We start from the raw sequence: 19478 nt of genomic DNA, 5'->3' as shown, positions 1-19478 counted from the left end.
TCAATTATTAACTCAATCAATCAATCAGTCAATCAATCAATCAATAGGTTAATCATTCAATCACTCCTTCTCGTCCTGTATCACAACTTTTATGTGAATTTACATTTTTACATCCAAAGTACTTTAATCTTTTGATTTTCTTTTCACATTTTTCAGTTTTCATTGATCAATAATTAATCAATTCTTCACTTGTGTTTGTTTAAATGACTCAGAACCGAATGTGATGAAGGAGATTTTATTTCTTCTTTGTGTATCAATCAGAAAAAGATTCAGACTGAAGCAGATTCATGATTTTATGTCCTCAGTTTCCTCCTGCAGTCTGCACTAAGCCCCGCCCACCCGCGGCACAAAGCTCCGCCCACTCGCTGCACCCACACTGCTGCATCAGCAGAATAAAGCTGTGATGAATTAAACATCAGAAACCAGCTGGATCCATAGCAGGAAGTCACACCTCAGTTCTGACTCACTTTACTGAGATATCACGGTCTCTGAGATGTGGATCAGAACCTGCAGGTCTCTGTGATGTGGATCAGACTCTGTGATGTGGATCAGAACCTGCAGGTCTCTGTGATGTGGATCAGGTCCAATTATCTCCCGAGCGTCTCTGATCTTTAACTACTCCAATAATAGCAGCACTGTTTCCTTCCTGATGACAGCGTTTCCGTGGAAACCAGAGTTTTTTGTATTCAGCCCAGTCTGACTGATGATCATCACTTAATCAGTACGCAATCAGTTAACCGTCCAATCAGGAGGTGGGAGTGCCGCTACATCAGAGAACAGAATCGAGACCGCCATCTGGATACAAGGGGCGTTGCCTCTTTGATGTCACCTGGGCTGGTGGGCGTGGCCTCTGCCTCCTGAGCCAGCGAGGGGTCACTGAAAGAAAACAACATTAACATTTGGGTTGATTGATTAAAAAAAACAAATATATAAATTAAGTTTGATTGACAGGTGTCAGTCACCTGTCCGTGTGAGGGTTCTCTCTGTCTGACCACAGCTCACCTGGAAACACACACACAGGTATGTCACCACCTGCACTTCCTGTCACATTCAAAGGACAATTCTAACACTGTTCTGTTAGTATGTATGTAGGTATGTATCAGGTGTGCACCAGGTGTTCGCCAGGTGTTCGCCAGGTGTTCACCAGGTGTTCACCAGGTGTTCACCAAGTGTTCACCAGGTGTTCATCAGGTGTTCATCAGGCGTTCGCCAGGTGTTCGCCAGGTGTTCATCAGGTGTATCAAGTGTTCGCCAGGTGTTCACCAGGTGTATCAAGTGTTCGCCAGGTGTTCACCAGGTGTTCACCAGGTGTATCAAGTGTTCACCAGGTGTTCACCAGGTGTATCAAGTGTTCGCCAGGTGTTCGCCAGGTGTATCAAGTGTTCACCAGGTGTTCGCCAGGTGTATCAAGTGTTCACCAGGTGTTCACCAGGTGTATCAAGTGTTCGCCAGGTGTTCACCAGGTGTTCACCAGGTGCATCAGGTATATGATGTCGTGGTGACTTACTGTGCTGCAGCTGGTCTGACTGGAATGAACTGGAAACACAGAAAGAAACATTCAGGTTCACAGCTGTGTGTTACAGATAAAACCGGTTCTCAACCTGTGGATCAGGGTCCACCTGAGGCCCGTGGACCGGTAGGTGCGGCCATATGAGATCATTTAAAACTGAGCTACTGTAATTATTTATTTAATGCCGGTGTTACCTGTGCAGTCCAGGTGTCATGGTCATGTACTCAGGTGTTTCAGTGGCTCCACCCCCTGCTGACCCACAATGCTCTGCTACTGCTTGTTTATCTGATCCTGTTAACACACAAAGTGTCAACACACCTCATCTGACATCATGCTGCTGGGGACAACCAGGTGTTACCATGGAAACACAGCAACAAAACATACACAGGTCTGTTTTCCACCTCTAACAGATGAGACTCACCTGGCCCCTGCCCCCTCTGCTCGTCTGATTGCTGATTGGCCGCTGTACCTGGACTCTGTGTGATGTCACTCTTCCTGTGAGGGGGCGGAGCAGGTACATGAGGACAGAACTGATCAATGATCTCTGAACGTTCTGGTTCAGGTGTGTCACAGTGGCTGTTACCTAGCATGCTGTCCAACAGGTGAGCTGTGTGGGAGTGACCTGAGGGGACGTGGTCTGCGTGGGCGTGGCCTCTGAGTCGGGAAAAAGGAGTGTTTTTTAATTAAAACAACATCAGCTGTAAAACTAGATGGTGTTGTGGTTGGTTGTTTGTTTGGTGAATGTTGTGGTTGGTCGGTTGTTTGTTTGGTGAATGTTGTGGTTGTTTGGTTGGTTGGTTGTTTGGTGAATGCTGTGGTTGGTTGGTTGGTTGGTTGGTTGGTTGATTGGTTGGTTGGTTGATTGTTTGTTTGTGAATGTTGTGGTTGGTTGGTTGATTGGTTGGTTGGTTGATTGTTTGTTTGGTGAATGCTGTGGTTGGTTGATTGGTTGGTTGGTTGATTGGTTGGTTGATTGGTTGATTGTTTGTTTGTGAATGCTGTGGTTGGTTGATTGGTTGGTTGGTTGATTGTTTGTTTGTGAATGCTATGGTTGGTTGATTGGTTGGTTGGTTGATTGGTTGTTCGTTCGGTGAATGTTGTTGAGGTCGTGGTCACACCTGCGGACTGACAGTCAGACTCTGCTGCAGAGCTGCGGTCAGTCGCTCCACCAGTCGATCCTGAACTCCACCGCTGTCCTGAAAGTGAAGAACGTGAGCTGTGATTGGTCAGAATGATGTCAGCGTTGGTGAAACATCTGACTGGCGCTGACCTTTGACCTCTCTACATTAACCTTCAGCCGTTGTTACCTCACAGTGAGACAGAGCGCTCAGGGCCTGCTTGTAGAGCTGAACCGCCTTCTGCTGCTTCCTCTGCCTCAGGTAACACTCAGCCAGAGACTCGCACACCTGCACCTGGGCCAGGTGGTCCTCTGCACACACAGGTAACGCACACACACACACACACACACACAAGTAACACATGGTATAATGTAAACAAATACAAACAGCAGCGTGCAGACGTTGCTGATGCTACCGGTGTCTCTGAATCCCTGCAGAGCGACGACGAAGCTCTCTGTTGCCTCCTCTTCGTCACCCAGCTGACCGCAGGCAAACGCCAGGTTAGAGAAACACCGAGCCTGGTCGCCACGGCAACCCAGAGAGCCTGCACACACACAAACACGCATGTGCACACATATACGTTATCACTTAGTGTGATGATGAGAACATACGGAGCATCGTGGATGTTTCATTGTACTGGATGTCCTGTTGATGTGTTTCTGATTGGTCAGGGTGACAGGTGATTGACAGGTGTGTTCTCTCACCGTACAGCCCAGCTGCCAGCCTGTGGTAGCCCACAGCGGGGGTGAACTGGCCCACGGAGTTGAGGGCGGCTCCCAGGTTGTGCATCACTTTGGCAAGCAGGGGGGGCTGCTGAGCTGCGGGGCCCAGAGCCAGCTGGAAACACTGCACCGCCTCCTGGAAACACCTGAGCCGGCAGTAGGACACGCCCACCGACAGGTAGAGCTCACCTGAATGACAGCAGAGAGGTTATCGATCGGAAAAATCAGTCAGTCGGACGACCTGTTCGTTAGAGGTGATTACCAAGAGTTCTCGGGTCGGTGACGCTGTCCGTCAAACTCAGACACTCTGACAGCACGCCTGTGACATCATCCTGGCTGAACTGATCTGATTGGATCATGTGACTTCCCGCCTCTTTCAGGGCGGCGGCTGCAGAATCCAACATGGCCACCACTCTGTAACTCTCAGCAGCTCGCAGGAAACCCTGAACCGCCAGAGACCAGTCCTGTAACACAAAAACACCTGTCACACCTGTTCCAGCAAAGGTTCTGGTTCAGATTCTGGTTCAGGTTCTGGTTCAGGTTCTGGTTCTGGTTCAGGTTCTGGTTCTGACCTGTGTCCTGCTGTAGCAGCGGCTCATCTCCATGCAGGCGTCGCCCTCGCTGCGTCCGTCCCCCTGCGACCGGTACAGCTGAGCGGCCTGCAGGAAGAAGGTCGATGCTTCTTTGCTTTGCCCCAGTGCATTATGGGCCAGGGCCAGGTTGAACTGGAGGTCCGGAATGCGATCGGCCTTCGGACCGGGCTGAGCCTGCCGCAGGAAGTCCAGACCTTTCTGCGGTCGGCCCGCCTCCACGTAGGCTGCTCCGAGGTTAAAGGAACAGGCCCGGAGCACCCGGGAGTCCTGCAGCTGAGGGCAGCAGAGCATGATGGGAAATATAGTACCTGCAGTAACCAGAGGGTTATGACCTCTACTAATACTAGTTACACTATCAATAATACTACTAATACTAATTACACTATCAATAATACTACTACTACTAATACTAATTATACTATCAACAATACTACTGATACTAATACTAATTATACTATCAATAATACTACTACTACTACTAATACTAGTTACACTATCAATAATACTACTACTACTAATACTAATTATACTATCAATAATACTACTAATACTAATACTAATTATACTATCAATAATACTACTAGTACTAATACTAGTTACACTATCAATAATACTACTACTACTACTACTAATTATACTATCAATAATACTACTAGTACTAATACTAGTTACACTATCAATAATACTACTAGTACTAATTATACTATCAATAATACTACTACTACTACTACTACTAATTATATTATCAATAATACTACTAATATTAATTATACTGTCAATAATACTACTAGTACTAATACTAGTTACACTATCAATAATACTACTACTACTAATTATACTATCAATAATACTACTAATAGTAATACTAATTATACTATCAATACTACTACTACTACTAGTTACACTATCAATAATACTACTACTACTACTACTAATTATACTATCAATAATACTACTACTACTAATACTAATTATACTATCAATACTACTACTACTACTAATACTAATTATATTATCACTAATACTACTACTAATACTACTAATACTGGTTATACTACAAATACCACTCCTTTCACTACTAACACTCATAATACTACCAATATTATTACTACTACTGGTATTCTACAAATAGTACTGATACTACTGCTGCTCCTTCAACTCTGACCTGTTGCTGACCTTTGACCCCGCCCCCTCACCTGTGCTGCGGCCTTCACCGCGTCCTTGAAGCAGCTCAGCGCGTCCTCCGGCCGTCCCTCCTGCAGAGCTTTGTGACCTGCAGACGTTGACCCCTCGATGTCCGCCGCCTTCCTCTGCACCTCCCTCCTGCTCCTCCTCTTCCTCACCTTCACCTCCTCTTTGCCTGGAGGGGAGGCATCAGACGCCATGTTGGATCTGCAGGAGTCTGCAGACACAGAGGGAACATGAACATCATGTCAGGTTGGCTGCATGATCAATGAGCTGATTGATTAATCACTTACCACATCTTCAGCTCCGAGGGGACAAAACAAACATATTGAGTCTGATCATCAACTTCAATCGTTTTAATTACCGTAGATGTATTTATATAGATGAACACGTGTCCCTGCTGGGTGTCAGCTGGTGCAGCTGAAGCTAACAGCGCCCTCTGCTGGAGGAGGAAGCACATTGTTCTGGAGTGATTAGTCCTCCTGCTCATGGACTGAATTACACCGGAATTTATGGTTTTTGTTGTTGTTGTTGTTGTTTTTGAGAAGCAGAATCACATCGTTCAGTGTTTGGAAACAGATTGATTTCATTATACTGAGCTCACTGTAAATTGTTATAAGTGTTATTTATTAATATGTAAACATCCCTCCTGGAGCCTGTAGATCTTCATATGAAATGTTTTATATTATATGTCTTTAAAGTTTCATCAGTTATTCAAACCTTAAAATAAAACAGTAAATATTCAAATTTTATTTATAACATTTTTTGTCTGAATTAATCTGAATCTTAAAAAAATAAAATAAATAAGAGCTGAAACTTATCAGGACTATTTTGCAGAGCTAATGCCATCATAAAGGGTTAGAAACAGATTTAAAACAAAAACTTTATATATACAAAATAAATAAACCAGGATCACAACAATAACACTGCTGTATATTACTGAACTGCTGATAACCAGCTGATAACCAGCTGATAACCAGCTGATAACAGGAGCTCGACAGAAAAACACTCACAGCTTCCCGGTGAAGACTAAACTCCTCGGTACCGACCTGATAACTAAACACCTGTCCACCTGTAACAAACACGTTAGCGCCTCAGCTAAACCAGCTAAACCTGTAAACTGTGTCCTGTAGTTTGACTCCGTTGCCATGGTAACGCGGAAGCGGCTGCCAGAAGAGATCAAAACACACCAAAAATTAAAAGGAGTTTAACAGACAGTCTAGATTATTAACTCATTTCAGGCAAAGTTTCTAACAAGTATTGTGGTTTTAAAATAAATAACTCTTTTATTTCGCTGAAACGAAAGGAAACTCCATAGACCACAATCCAACGCGGCTGATGGCTCGGACCAATCAGAGAGCGGCGGGAGCTTTCAAACTTCGGACAGGAAGCAGTTGAGAGCAGCGGACTGTTGGGATGTACCTCACGTCGACCTGAACTTAATTTTGTTCGTGTTTTCACGGTGTGAATTGAACCTGCGGAGAAGTTTTGGTCACCGAGAGGACAAATACACGTTTATTAACCGGCCGGAGGACGAAGACACGCAGCGGAGAGCCAACATGGCGGATTCAGCTACTCAGAGTCGCTGTAAGTGTGAAAGTCTTCTGCTTGTTCGGATGATCTCTGAAACACGTCCGACTCGTTATATTATCTGATATTACCTGCTGATCAGATCTGTTCAGGGACGTCTGATGAAAGTTAAAGATCAAATCAGAGAGTAAACTGTATAGAGTCCGTGTTTTTATCTTTACTGGCTCATATTAGTTCAAATAGGCTCCAACTCGTTGATGTGAGGACATGCTGCTTGTCTTCTGACTGAGTCAAATAAAACACGTCTTTTTAATGTGACACTTCAAAATGGTTACCATAGTAATCCTAAAAACACCTGGGTGACAGTATAATAATTATATATATATATATATATATATATAAAATTCATTTCTGATAAACGTGTGTAGTGTTGTAACGTTGTGTTTCATGCTGTGTTGTCCAGATGAGCGTCTCACCGCAGAGCAGATGGATGAACAGAGGATCCAGAACGTGGCCTATCAGTACCTGTGCAGGTTGGAGGAGGCCAAGAGGTCAGTGACCAGAACCAGAACCACGTCATGGGTGTTTTTTCAATCTCAAAATGCATCTCTGCAAAGGATTGTTCTGATCGGATCCGTTGAAATAGTTTGCTCTATGCTGTGTTGTTACCTGCTCAGGTGGTTGGAGGCGTGTCTGGGGGAGGAGCTTCCTTCCCCCACTGAGCTGGAGGAGGCGCTGAGGAACGGAGTCCTTCTAGCCAAACTGGGTCATCGCTTCGCTCCGACCGCCGTCCCTCAGAAGAAGATCTACGACCCCGAGCAGCTCCGATACCAGGTCACATGACGATCCGATCCAGTTCTCAGTGAACCGGTCCACACCACATAGAAACATGTATTGATCCGTCATCTAATCGATAATCAGCTGTGTGTCGATCCGTTCAGGCCGTAGGTCTTCAGTTCCGTCACACAGACAACATCAACCACTGGAGGAACGCCATGACAACACTGGGTCTGCCCGCGGTCAGTGAACACTGATTGATCTGAGTAGTGATCAGCTGATCAGTTTGAATATAAATTGATCACCTGTTGTTGTTGTTGTTGTCAGATCTTCCAACCTGAAACTACAGACGTGTACGACAAGAAGAACATGCCGAGAGCTGTTTACTGCATCCATGCTCTGAGGTACACCTGTCTCATCACCTGTCTGTCTGCTCACCTGTCTCACTCTAAACATGTCTCATGGTTGGCCTGTCTGTCTTTCTGCAGCCTGTATCTGTACAGACTCGGTCTGGCTCCTCAGATTCACGACCTCTATGGAAAAGTCAAGTTCACAGGTAAATAAGACAGACAGACAGACAGACACACACACACACAGACAGACAGACAGACAGACACACAGACAGACAGACAGACAGATGTAGCTGACAAAGTGAGAATCTGTCAGTCAAAGAGCAGATGTTTTTAGTTTGAGTGACTTTAATCGTGAAAGTCCACTTCCTGTCTGCGGAAGCGCCCGATTGGGTCGTTGGGACCAATCACAGAGCGTTTCACTGACCTCTGCCTCCGTGTGTCCAGAGGAGGAGATCAACAACATGAAGATGGAGCTGGATAAATACGGGATCCAGATGCCCGCCTTCAACAAGATCGGAGGAATCCTGGCCAATGAGCTGTCAGTGGACGAAGCTGCAGGTAGAGAGAGGAGGACTCTGATTGGCTGTGAGGAGGAGAAGGAGGAGGAGTAGAGCTTAACCGTGTGCTCTCCCATCAGTCCATGCGGCGGTGGTGGCCATCAACGAGGCGGTGGACAGGGGGGACGTGGAGGTCACGGCGAGGGCTCTGAGGAACCCCGCCGCCCTGCTCACCGACCTGCAGGCGGCGCTGACGAGCATCTACCAGGAGATGATGCGACAGGCCAGGAGGAAGAAGGGCGAGCGGGCGGCCGGCGGGGTGAGACCCTGAGCTGTGATTGGTCAGAGGGACAGACGCCTCTCTGTCCAATCAGATGATGGTTTCTGCTGCTGTGTCCTCGTGGTTGGTAAAGTTGTTTGTGTGTTTGTGTCAGCGTGGAGGTTCAGATGACAAAGACATGTATGAGGAGTATCTGACTCAGAAGGAGATCCAGGAGCACATCAACATCGTCAATGGTCTGTAACATCGGCCCCTCCCCCCTCTGTGACATTGGCCCCTCCCTCACTGTGACATCACAGCCATGGTTATTAATATTGCTGATATTGGTGTGTCTCTCAGTGCGGTCGGCGGTGGAGCAGGTGGACGAAGCTCTAGACGCTGCAGACGAACTCTCTCTGCTCTCGGCGCTCCAGCTGCCCTGTTTGGCCCTCAGGGGCCTCCGTACGGACAACGGCCCCTGGTACCTGGACCAGCTGTCAGCCGACCGCCAGCAGAAGGCCCTGGTACAGACACACACACACACACACACACACACACACACACACACACACACACACACAGAGACACACACACAGAGGCACACAGACACACATACACACACACAGAGACACACACACACATACACACACAGAGACACATACACACACACACACACACACACACACACAGAGACACACAGACACACACACATACACACACAGAGACACACACACAGAGGCACACAGACATACACACACACACACACACACACAGAGACACACACACAGAGGCACACAGACACACATACACACACACAGAGACACACACACACATACACACACAGAGACACATACACACACACACACACACACACACACAGAGACACACACACACATACACACACAGAGGCACACAGACACACACACATACACACACAGAGACACACACACAGAGGCACACAGACATACACACACAGAGGCACACAGACACACACACATACACACACAGAGACACACACACAGAGGCACACAGACATACACACACACACACACACACACATACACACACACAGAGACACACACACACACATACATACACACACAGAGGCACACACACAGAGACACACACACACATACACACACAGAGGCACACAGACACGCATACACACACACACACATACATACACACACACCTACTGCCTGTGAGTCACAGCTGCCTCTGACCTCCGTTTGACCTCTGACCCCAGGACCTGGGCTCCGTCGATCCTCTGGAGCCTGACGAGCTGCAGGAAGGCGTCGCCGTCGCCAACCAGGACGCTCAGAGAGCCGCGAACAGTAAGTTACTTCCTGTTTGCACCGGAAGCACAAACACCTGTTGACCTCTGACCCACGTGTGTGTGTGTGTGTGTGTGTGTGTGTGTGTGTGTGTGTGTGTGTGTGTGTGTGTGTTTCAGTGCATGCAGCAGTGCAGAGTGTTAATGCGTCGCTGCATGGCAACGACGCCAGACACACCGTCAGCTGCCTGATGACCTCTGACCTCCAGCTGCCTGAAGTGTTTCCATCTGCTGCGACGCTTTACCACAGAGAGCTGCAGCTGCTGCAGAGACAGACTGAACAGGTAACAACACCTGAACAGGTAACAACACCTGAACAGGTAACAACACCTGAACAGGTAACAACACCTGAGATAACCTGTAATTCTGTGTATGATGTTTATGACCGTCACGGTGTTTCCTGTCATCTCATCCAGGGGGAGCTGCAGCAGGAGGAGCTGTTTGTTGCCGTGGAGATGCTGTCAGCTGTCGCTCTCATCAATCAAACCCTGCAGGTGGGAAACATGCAGCAGTTCAGCTCCTCATTGGTCAGTCCGTCTGCGGGCCTCTCTGATGTAGACCACGCCCTGCTGGACAGGTGAGACCTCACGACACCTGCTGACACAGACATGAGGATGAGGATGATGATGGTGATGATGTCACTGCTGTTCAGGTACTTCGAGGTTCTGGTTGGTGAGAAGAGGCAGGTGGGCAGAGATCTGCTCACCTGGAATCAGCTGCAGGAAGGAATCAACTCTGTCAACAACTCGGCGCAGGATGAGCACCAACGTATGTAAACACACAAACAACAACATGTCAACAACATGTCAACAACATGTCGAGAACCTGTGTTTTGTAAGCTAAAGGCTCATATTGAACTGTGACCTCTGTGTGACCTCTGACCTCCAGAGCTCCTGGCTGTCAGTCTGGTGAACCAGGCTGTGATGAGAGGAGACCTCCAGCAGCTGCTGTCGGCGCTGCTGCTGCCGTCCTGTGGTGTGGAGGAGGTCTCACCTGCCAACACCTGCAGATACCTGACGCTGCTAACCAGAGCCAGGCAGCACAAAGCTCAGGTAACTACACGGGTAACTACACGGGTAATTACACGGGTAATTACACGGGTAACTACACGGGTAACTACACAGGTAATTACACAGGTAACTACACAGGTAACTACACGGGTAACTACACAGGTAATTACACGGGTAACTACACAGGTAGCTACACGGGTAATTACACGGGTAACTACACAGGTAACTACACAGGTAACTACACGGGTAACTACACAGGTAACTACACAGGTAACTACACGGGTAACTACACGGGTAGCTACACGGGTAACTACACGGGTAACTACACGGGTAATTACACGGGTAACTACACGGGTAACTACACGGGTAATTACACAGGTAACTACACAGGTAACTACACGGGTAACTACACAGGTAATTACACGGGTAACTACACAGGTAACTACACAGGTAATTACACAGGTAACTACACGGGTAACTACACAGGTAATTACACGGGTAACTACACAGGTAGCTACACGGGTAACTACACAGGTAATTACACGGGTAACTACACGGGTAGCTACACGGGTAACTACACGGGTAGCTAAACGGGTAACCACACGGGTAGGTACACAGGTAGCTACACGGGTAACTATACGGGTAGCTACACGGGTAACTACACGGGTAGCTACACAGGTAACTACACGGGTAACTACACAGGTAGCTACACAGGTAGCTACACAGGTAACTACACAGGTAATTACACGGGTAACTACACAGGTAACTACACAGGTAACTACACAGGTAACTACACAGGTAACTACACAGGTAATTACACGGGTAACTACACAGGTAACTACACAGGTGTAACCTGGAATTCAAACAGATGCCAACATCCAACCTGAAACCTGCAGTGACATCGTTGTGACATCCTGCAGAATGGATCCAGGTGTTTTGAGCTTTGAACCTGAAGTCACGTGACCTCCATCTCTCCAATCAGGTCAGCAGAGACCCGGGAGCTGAGCTGTGGTTGGCTGATATCCAGGAGGCCGTGAGGAGGGCCAATCAGCAGAGTCAGAAAGCTCTGAAGTGTGAGGCGATGATTTATTTCTGTCCCTGTCCTGTCAGTGGATTGATTGATGGATTGATGGATTGATTGATGGATCTGTCCGTCTCCCATCAGTGTGTCTGTCAGTCGCAGCAGTGAACCAGGCTGTGAAGGAGAACAGAGTGAAGCAGACTCTCCTGGTTCTGTCTCTGCCTGAAGTGGAGCTGCAGAGAGTTTTATCTGACTGTGCTGCCGACTATCAGAGAGAGCTGAACGCCCTGATGACACACCGGATACACACAGGTAACACACACACACACACACACACACACACAGGTAACACACACACACACACACACACACACACAGGTAACACACACACACACACACACACACACACACACACACACAGGTAACACACACACAGGTAACACACACACAGGTAACACACACACACACACACACACACACAGGTAACACACACACAGGTAACACACACACAGGTAACACACACACACACACACACACACACAGGTAACACACACACAGGTAACACACACACAGGTAACACACACACACACACACACACACACACACACACACACACACACACACACACACAGAGGTAACACACACACACACACACACACACACACACACACACACAGGTGATCATGGTGTGTAAACGTGTGTGTGTGTGTGTGTGTGTGTGTGTTCAGGAGACAACAAGAGTCCGTGGGTTCGACTTCGCCTGCAGGACGGATCCTTTTATTACTTTCACCTGAACAGACTGGAGGGAAGCTGGAAGAAACCCGACGGATTCATCCTCAACAGTGTGTTCATCGACCACCACGACATACAGGTGAGACACACACCAGAGACACACACCTGAGACACACACACCTGAGACACACACCTGAGACACACACCTGAGACACACACCTGAGACACACACACCTGAGACACACACACCTGAGACACACACCTGAGACACACACACCTGAGACACACACCAGAGACACACACCAGAGACACACACCAGAGACACACACCTGAGACACACACCTGAGACACACACACCTGAGACACACACACCTGAGACACACACACCTGAGACACACACCTGAGACACACACCTGAGACACACACCTGAGACACACACCAGAGACACACACCAGAGACACACACCTGAGACACACACCAGAGACACACACCTGAGACACACACCAGAGACACACACCTGAGACACACACACCTGAGACACACACCTGAGACACACCTGATGTAATGCCTCCCCCGTACAGGAAGTGGTCAGCAGCGTGTCGGCGTCGTACAGTCGCAGCGTCCTCTGGCGGAGCAGCGACGCCCTCGTCGTTCGCCTGCAGGCTTTGTGTCGAGGGTTCCTGGTCAGACGGCAGCTGGAGGCTCGCCGGCGTTACCTGACCGCTCAGACGCCGGCGGTCGTCGTCATCCAGGTGAAGAGCGGCGCTGACAGACACCTGAGCGCAGGTCTCTGTTCATTCTAACGCTGTGTTCTCGTTCAGTCTCACTGGAGGAGGTTCGTCCAGCAGGGGGCGTACAGACGGCGGCTGCAGTTTCTCTACATGAACTGGAGAGCTGTTGTCAAGGTAACCACCGATTAAGACCCGCCCGAACACATCTTAAAGAAGAGTTGGTGCTGATCTTCGACCATTTTTTTTATAATCACAAGGTTTTTCCGTCGTTAATATTTGTGCGAACAGATCCAGTCGTACGTGAAGATGTGGCTGGCGAGAAGGAAATATCGAGCGCGACTGAGTTTCTTCAGACGTAACGTGAGTCTTGGTGATGTCGAACAGATACGGGACATTTAAACATGTTACCTCAGATCCAGTCTTTATGCTAAGCTAGGCTAGCTCTTCCCCACCTTTATGCTAAGCTAGGCTAGCTGTTTTCCCATGTTTCCCACCTTAATGCTACACTTTCCTTCGCTACCATCAATCTGAGATATACAGGAGGATTTACTTTGGTCATTTTTCCAGAACTACAGTTTGAGGTCGGTCTATGTACGACTCTATCAGCCAATCAGAAAACGAGCTGCTGCTATCTCCATGGTTACTGCGTGTGTCCACAGGTGGCGGCTGTCGTAAAGATCCAGGCCTTTTTCAGAGCCAACCGAGCTCGAGACGAGTACAGGATGCTGGGTAAGTTCGTTAATGCGGGAAGACTTAACGAGGCGCTGCCTCTGATTGGTTGGACTGTCGCGTCCCTTAATGACATCATGAGATGGGTTAATAGTGTCTGTTCCTCCTCCTCACCTGTCTCAGTGCACTCGGCGACGCCTCCCCTGTCCGTGGTCAGGAAGTTTGTTCACCTGCTTGACCTGGGGGACAGGGACATCAGGGAGGAGGCGGAGCTTCTACGCTTGAGGGAGGAGGTGGTGAGGAGCATTCGCTTCAACCGGCAGCTGGAGGCCGACCTGGACCTGATGGACCTGAAGATCGGCCTGCTGGTCCGCAACAGAGCCACGCTGCAGGTAAGAGTCTGACCCCGGAGACACAGACTCCCCACCTGATCCTCTGTCTGAGGCTACCTCGTTAAGGTTTCAGGCTACCTCGTTAAGGTTTCAGGCTACCTCGTTAAGGTTTCAGGCTACCTCGTTAAGGTTTGCGTCCCCTCTGAACAGGAAGTGGTGTCTCACTGTAAGAAACTGACCAAGAAGAACAAGGAGCAGCTGTCGGACATGATGGACGTGGAGAGAAGTAAAGGACTGAAGGCCCTGAGCCGAGAGAGGAGGGACAGACTGGAGGCCTACCAACACCTGTTCTACCTGCTGCAGGTGAGACACACACACACACACACACACACACACACACACACACACACACACCTGTTGTACCTGCTGCAGGTGAGTTGTACCACCGTGTGTGTGTGTTTCAGACGCAGCCTCTGTATCTGGCCCAGCTGATCTTCCTGATGCCTCAGAGTCGCTCCACCTCCTTCATGGAGATGTTGGTGTTCAGTCTGTTCAACTACGGCTCCGACCGCCGCGAAGCCTTCCTGCTGCTGCAGCTGTTCACCGAGGCGCTCCGATACGAGATCAGGTACGACGTCACCTGTCCACGTGCTGATGATGTCACTGAGCGCTGATGATGTCACTGACCACCTGTGTGTGTGTGTGTGTGTGTGTGTGTGTGTGTGTGTGTGTGTGCGTGCGTGCTGATGATGATGTCAGACTGAAGGTGGAGCAGCCTCAGGACGTGGTCACAGGGAACCCCACCATCATCAAGATGCTGGTCAACTTTTACCGCCATGCTCGCGGTCAGAACGCCCTGCGGGAGGCGCTGGGTCCGGCTCTGCAGGACGTCCTGCTGGACCGGACCCTCAGCATCAGGACCGACCCATTGGACGTCTACAAGACCTGGATCAACCAGACCGAGACCCAGACCGGACACAAGAGGTTGCAACAGAAACCATGAAACATGTTCAGATGTAGATCTCTGAGGGACTTACCTGTCTGTCTCACCTGTCTGTCTCACCTGTCTGTCTCACCTGTCTGTCCCTGCAGCTCTCTGCCCTATGAGGTTTCTCCTGAAGTCGCTCTGTCTCACCCAGAAGTTCAGAGACGCATCGACATCGCCATCATCAACCTAAAGAACCTGACGGATCGAGTCCTCAAAGCCATCACCTCCAACCTGCACAAACTACCGTAGGTCTCCACCCGTTTACAAACTACCGTAGGTCTCCACCCGTTTATAAACTACCGTTTGTCTCCACCCGTTTACAAACTACCGTAGGTCTCCACCCGTTTATAAACTACCGTAGGTCTCCACCCGTTTACAAACTACCGTAGGTCTCCACCCGTTTACAAACTACCGTAGGTCTCCACCCGTTTACAAACTACCGTAGGTCTCCACCCGTTTATAAACTACCGTTTGTCTCCACCCGTTTACAAACTACCGTAGGTCTCCACCCGTTTACAAACTACCGTAGGTCTCCACCCGTTTATAAACTACCGTTTGTCTCCACCCGTTTATAAACTACCGTTTGTCTCCACCCGTTTACAAACTACCGTAGGTCTCCACCCGTTTATAAACTACCGTTTGTCTCCACCCGTTTACAAACTACCGTAGGTCTCCACCCGTTTACAAACTACCGTAGGTCTCCACCCGTTTACAAACTACCGTTTGTCTCCACCTGCTGATCGTACATCATAATATTCCTGTTTCATTTAATGTTTGATAAATTGATTGATATATTGTTTGTTTGTTTGTTTGTTTGTTTGTTGTAGTTACGGTTTACGTTACACCGCTAAGGTGCTCAGAGACGCTCTGAAGGCGAAGTTTCCTGAAGCCAGCGAGGACGACCTGTACAAGGTGAACCGGAGGGGGCGGGGCTAACGACCACTTCAGGGTTTTGTTTGTCTTTGTTGTTGTTTATATTTATGTTTAGAGGCACAGAGCTCAGTTTACTGACGCCGCTTCGCTCCCCGTGTGTCCCCGCAGATCGTCGGGAACCTGGTCTACTACCGCTACATGAACCCGGCCATCGTGGCGCCGGACGGCTTCGACGTGGTGGACCGCTCGGCCGGCTCCGCCCTGCAGCCCGAGCAGCGCCACATCCTGGGCTCCATCGCCCGCATGCTGCAGCACGGCGCCGCCAACAAACACTTCCACGGCGACGGGGAACACGTCCGAGCCCTGAACCAGTACATCAGCCAGACGCACAGCCAGTTCAGGTCCGGTTCACACGACCTCTGACCTCTGACCTCTGACCGGGACAAAATGTGTCCATCATTCACTAATTAAAAGATCAAAATGAATCGCAGGTTCCGCTGACTGTTCTCCGTGTTCTGTGTTCGTCAGGAGGTTCCTGCTGTCGGTCTGTGACGTCCCAGAACCGGAGGACCGGTTCAGTATGGACCAGTACTCCGAGCTGCTGATTGTCAACAGACCCGTCGTCTACATCTCTGTCAGCGAGCTGCTCAACACGCACAAGGTCAGGAAACGCTGCCACAACCACAACCTGGTCCTGGTCCTGGACCACAACCTGGTCCTGGTCCTGGTCCTGGACCACAACCTGGACCTGGACATCTGGACATCTGGACCTTCAGTCTCACTGTCTCTTTGTGTCTCTGCAGCTGTTGTTGGAGCATCAGGAGGTTTTGTGTCCGGATCCCTCTGACGCCCTCAAACTGATCCTGAAGGACCTCGGACCGGTTCCCACCCTGCAGGAGCTCATCGGTACTACAACTGATACTACAGCTAATACCACTGAACTAATATTACAATTATTACAATTAATACTACTGTTATTAATCCTCAGACTACTGTACTATATTGTTACTACAACTAATACTACTGCTGCTACGGTAGTACTTGTACTGTTACTACGTCACTCCGTGTGTTCTCGGTCCTTCAGGAGAGTCTTCGTCAGCTGATCCAGGATCAGAGTCCGCCGGGTCTCAGATCAGTAAGACGGAGGTTTCTCTGACTCTCACCAACAAGTTCGACATTTTCAATGACTCCGACGACAAACCCGACGCCAGAGGACTGCTGCTCAGGTAGCTTAGCATGGTAGCTTATTAGCATGTTAGCTTTTAGCATGTTAGCTTCTTCCATTCAGTATTCAAACAGGTTTTAACCATTTTAAAATGTTTTCTCAGCACCAAGCAGCTGATCATCGATGTCATCAGGACGCAGTCAGGTGACTCTCTGAGTGACATCCTGAGAACAACAACCTCGCGTGACCAGGTAACACACACACACACACACACACACACACACACACACACAGTTGTTAGGTGTTGTGACTATAAGATGTATTCATGTTTATAACTTTATGTGCGATCGGACTCTCTTCAAACAGGAAGTGTGCCACGATTGGCTGATACAGCGTCGGGCCCTGCAGGACGCTCGGACACCCGAGAAGATGAAGAGGAACCAGTCGCTGGTTGCCAACGGCAACCTGAGTCTGGAGGAGAAGAAGAGGAAGATCCTGAGGAGCCTTCGTCGTCTGGAGGGACTCGGTGTCCTTAAACCGCCTCGGACGGAGAACCAGATCCTGCAGATGGTCGCCAAGGTGACACAGCGTGGTTCTTATTCCGTCGGTCGTGTCTGCAGCTCTAAACGTCCCCGATGGATGATAAACCCTAATAATGGAGGTGTTTCTCCTTCCAGGACATCCGTCAGCAGCGTGTGCACCGTCAGCGGCGGGGGGCGGAGCTTCTGAAGCTCCGTCAGACTCTCAGCAGCCTGCAGGAGAAGAGCAGCTTCCACAGCGAGCAGGTGGACTACTACCGGCATTACATCACTTCCTGTCTGGACAACCTGACCGCCAAGAGGTGAGGACCGAGTCCTTTAACGTAACCCTCAGACGGACATTTAAACATGAGACGACGCGTTCGACATCGTGAGGTTTAAAACTCCTGTGATTGGTTTGTGTTGCAGTAAATCGACCAATAAGAAGGCAGCGGACAGCAAAGGGAAGAAGAAGCTTCCTGCTCTGAGCTACAGCGCCGCCCGGCTGCAGGAGAAAGGAGTTCTGCTGGAGATCGAAGACCTGCCGACCACACAGTGAGAACATACAACACATGAACACGGAACCGGCTCAGTGAGAACATACAACATACCATGTGTTCGTATTTTGATCTTTACATACAATAAAACATAATTTTCTGTTTCAGGTTTAAGAACGTCATCTTTGACATCGTTCCTGGACCGGAGAGAGGAAGCTTCAACGTCAAGGCTCGATTCCTCGGGGTGGAGATGGAGGAGTTCCTGCTCAAATACCAGGTACAGAACCGGGTCAGACCGGGCCAGATACCGGGTCAAGTGTCAGGATTTGTAGTCAGTTTAACCCTGTTTATGGTACCTTTTTATCTTCTCAGTTAACTGGTATTGATCTTGTTGTCATGGTTACCTACTTGTGTGTGTTGCAGGACCTGCTGCAGCTGCAGTACGAGGGCGTGGCGGTGATGAAGATGTTCGATAAGGCAAAAGTCAACGTCAACCTGCTCATCTTCCTCCTCAACAAGAAGTTCTTCAAGAAATGAACCAAGTGATGCATCCTGTTCACCACTTTAATATCTCCCAATTTACTACACAGTGATACATCCTCTTCCACCCCTATCTCTGATAGTAATCAGTCAATACAATAAGCTTGACAGTTTTGTTTGTTACATGTTTGACACAAAAAAAACTATTACATTTTAATGAAAAGACAGTAAAGATAAATAGATCGTTATATTTAATATTATATCTTAACATACAGAGTGAACCATCCTTACACTCCTATCTCTGAATCTCACTATGCCTACTTTATATACAACTATATTCTTAACAGAGTGGAACATCTGTTCCTCACTTGTATCTGTTTTGATATCACATTCCCTAATATGTTCCTGTATGACAACATACAACAGAGTGAGGCATCCTCCTAAAGTCCTATCTGTGTCTGACTCTAAAAGTGTAGACTTCATACACTCCTATTTTTATATCAGTACAATTTAATCAGAGTGGGACATCTTTACTACACGTATATTGTTATATCTGTTTTTTAATCCCACTACATGATCTATGTT

General features: G+C 48.6%; 2 protein-coding genes across 2 annotated transcripts; one reads left to right on the top strand and one right to left on the bottom strand.

Moving 5' to 3' along the window:
• Positions 1–257: 257 nt before the first annotated feature.
• Positions 258–6227, bottom strand: LOC138214485 (tetratricopeptide repeat protein 24). The gene is made up of 14 exons (XM_069176152.1): positions 6142–6227; positions 5140–5345; positions 3923–4216; positions 3613–3814; positions 3333–3539; positions 3044–3172; positions 2818–2939; positions 2629–2706; positions 2094–2164; positions 1932–2005; positions 1705–1801; positions 1508–1536; positions 963–1002; positions 258–876 (listed from the first exon to the last, which is right to left on the bottom strand). The coding sequence occupies exons 2-14, from the start codon at positions 5326–5328 to the stop codon at positions 765–767; spliced, it is 1644 nt and encodes a 547-aa protein (XP_069032253.1). The 5' UTR covers positions 5329–5345; positions 6142–6227; the 3' UTR covers positions 258–764.
• A 331-nt stretch (positions 6228–6558) lies between these two features.
• iqgap3 (IQ motif containing GTPase activating protein 3) lies at positions 6559–19455 on the top strand. The gene is made up of 38 exons (XM_069176557.1): positions 6559–6715; positions 7122–7209; positions 7336–7492; positions 7600–7677; positions 7763–7839; positions 7924–7991; positions 8233–8346; positions 8426–8604; positions 8720–8801; positions 8905–9068; positions 9791–9878; positions 9998–10161; positions 10294–10454; positions 10530–10645; positions 10766–10929; positions 11870–11960; positions 12053–12220; positions 12637–12779; positions 13222–13392; positions 13462–13545; positions 13660–13731; positions 14031–14100; positions 14224–14432; positions 14583–14735; positions 14837–15000; positions 15132–15356; positions 15465–15605; positions 16188–16272; positions 16402–16634; positions 16762–16894; positions 17037–17139; positions 17318–17459; positions 17562–17649; positions 17765–17977; positions 18076–18239; positions 18346–18471; positions 18582–18690; positions 18837–19455. Exons 1-38 carry the CDS (start codon positions 6688–6690, stop codon positions 18948–18950), a joined length of 4929 nt encoding a protein of 1642 aa, XP_069032658.1. The 5' UTR covers positions 6559–6687; the 3' UTR covers positions 18951–19455.
• The last annotated feature ends 23 nt before the right edge of the window (positions 19456–19478 follow it).

Source organism: Embiotoca jacksoni, unplaced genomic scaffold (assembly GCF_022577435.1).
Source record: "Embiotoca jacksoni isolate LCO1_2020_lvr unplaced genomic scaffold, fEmbJac1.0.p SCAF_106, whole genome shotgun sequence".
NCBI lineage: Eukaryota > Metazoa > Chordata > Actinopteri > Embiotocidae > Embiotoca > Embiotoca jacksoni.
Note: the sequence above shows the minus strand (reverse complement) of the source record. Positions and strands in the feature narration are given on the sequence as shown.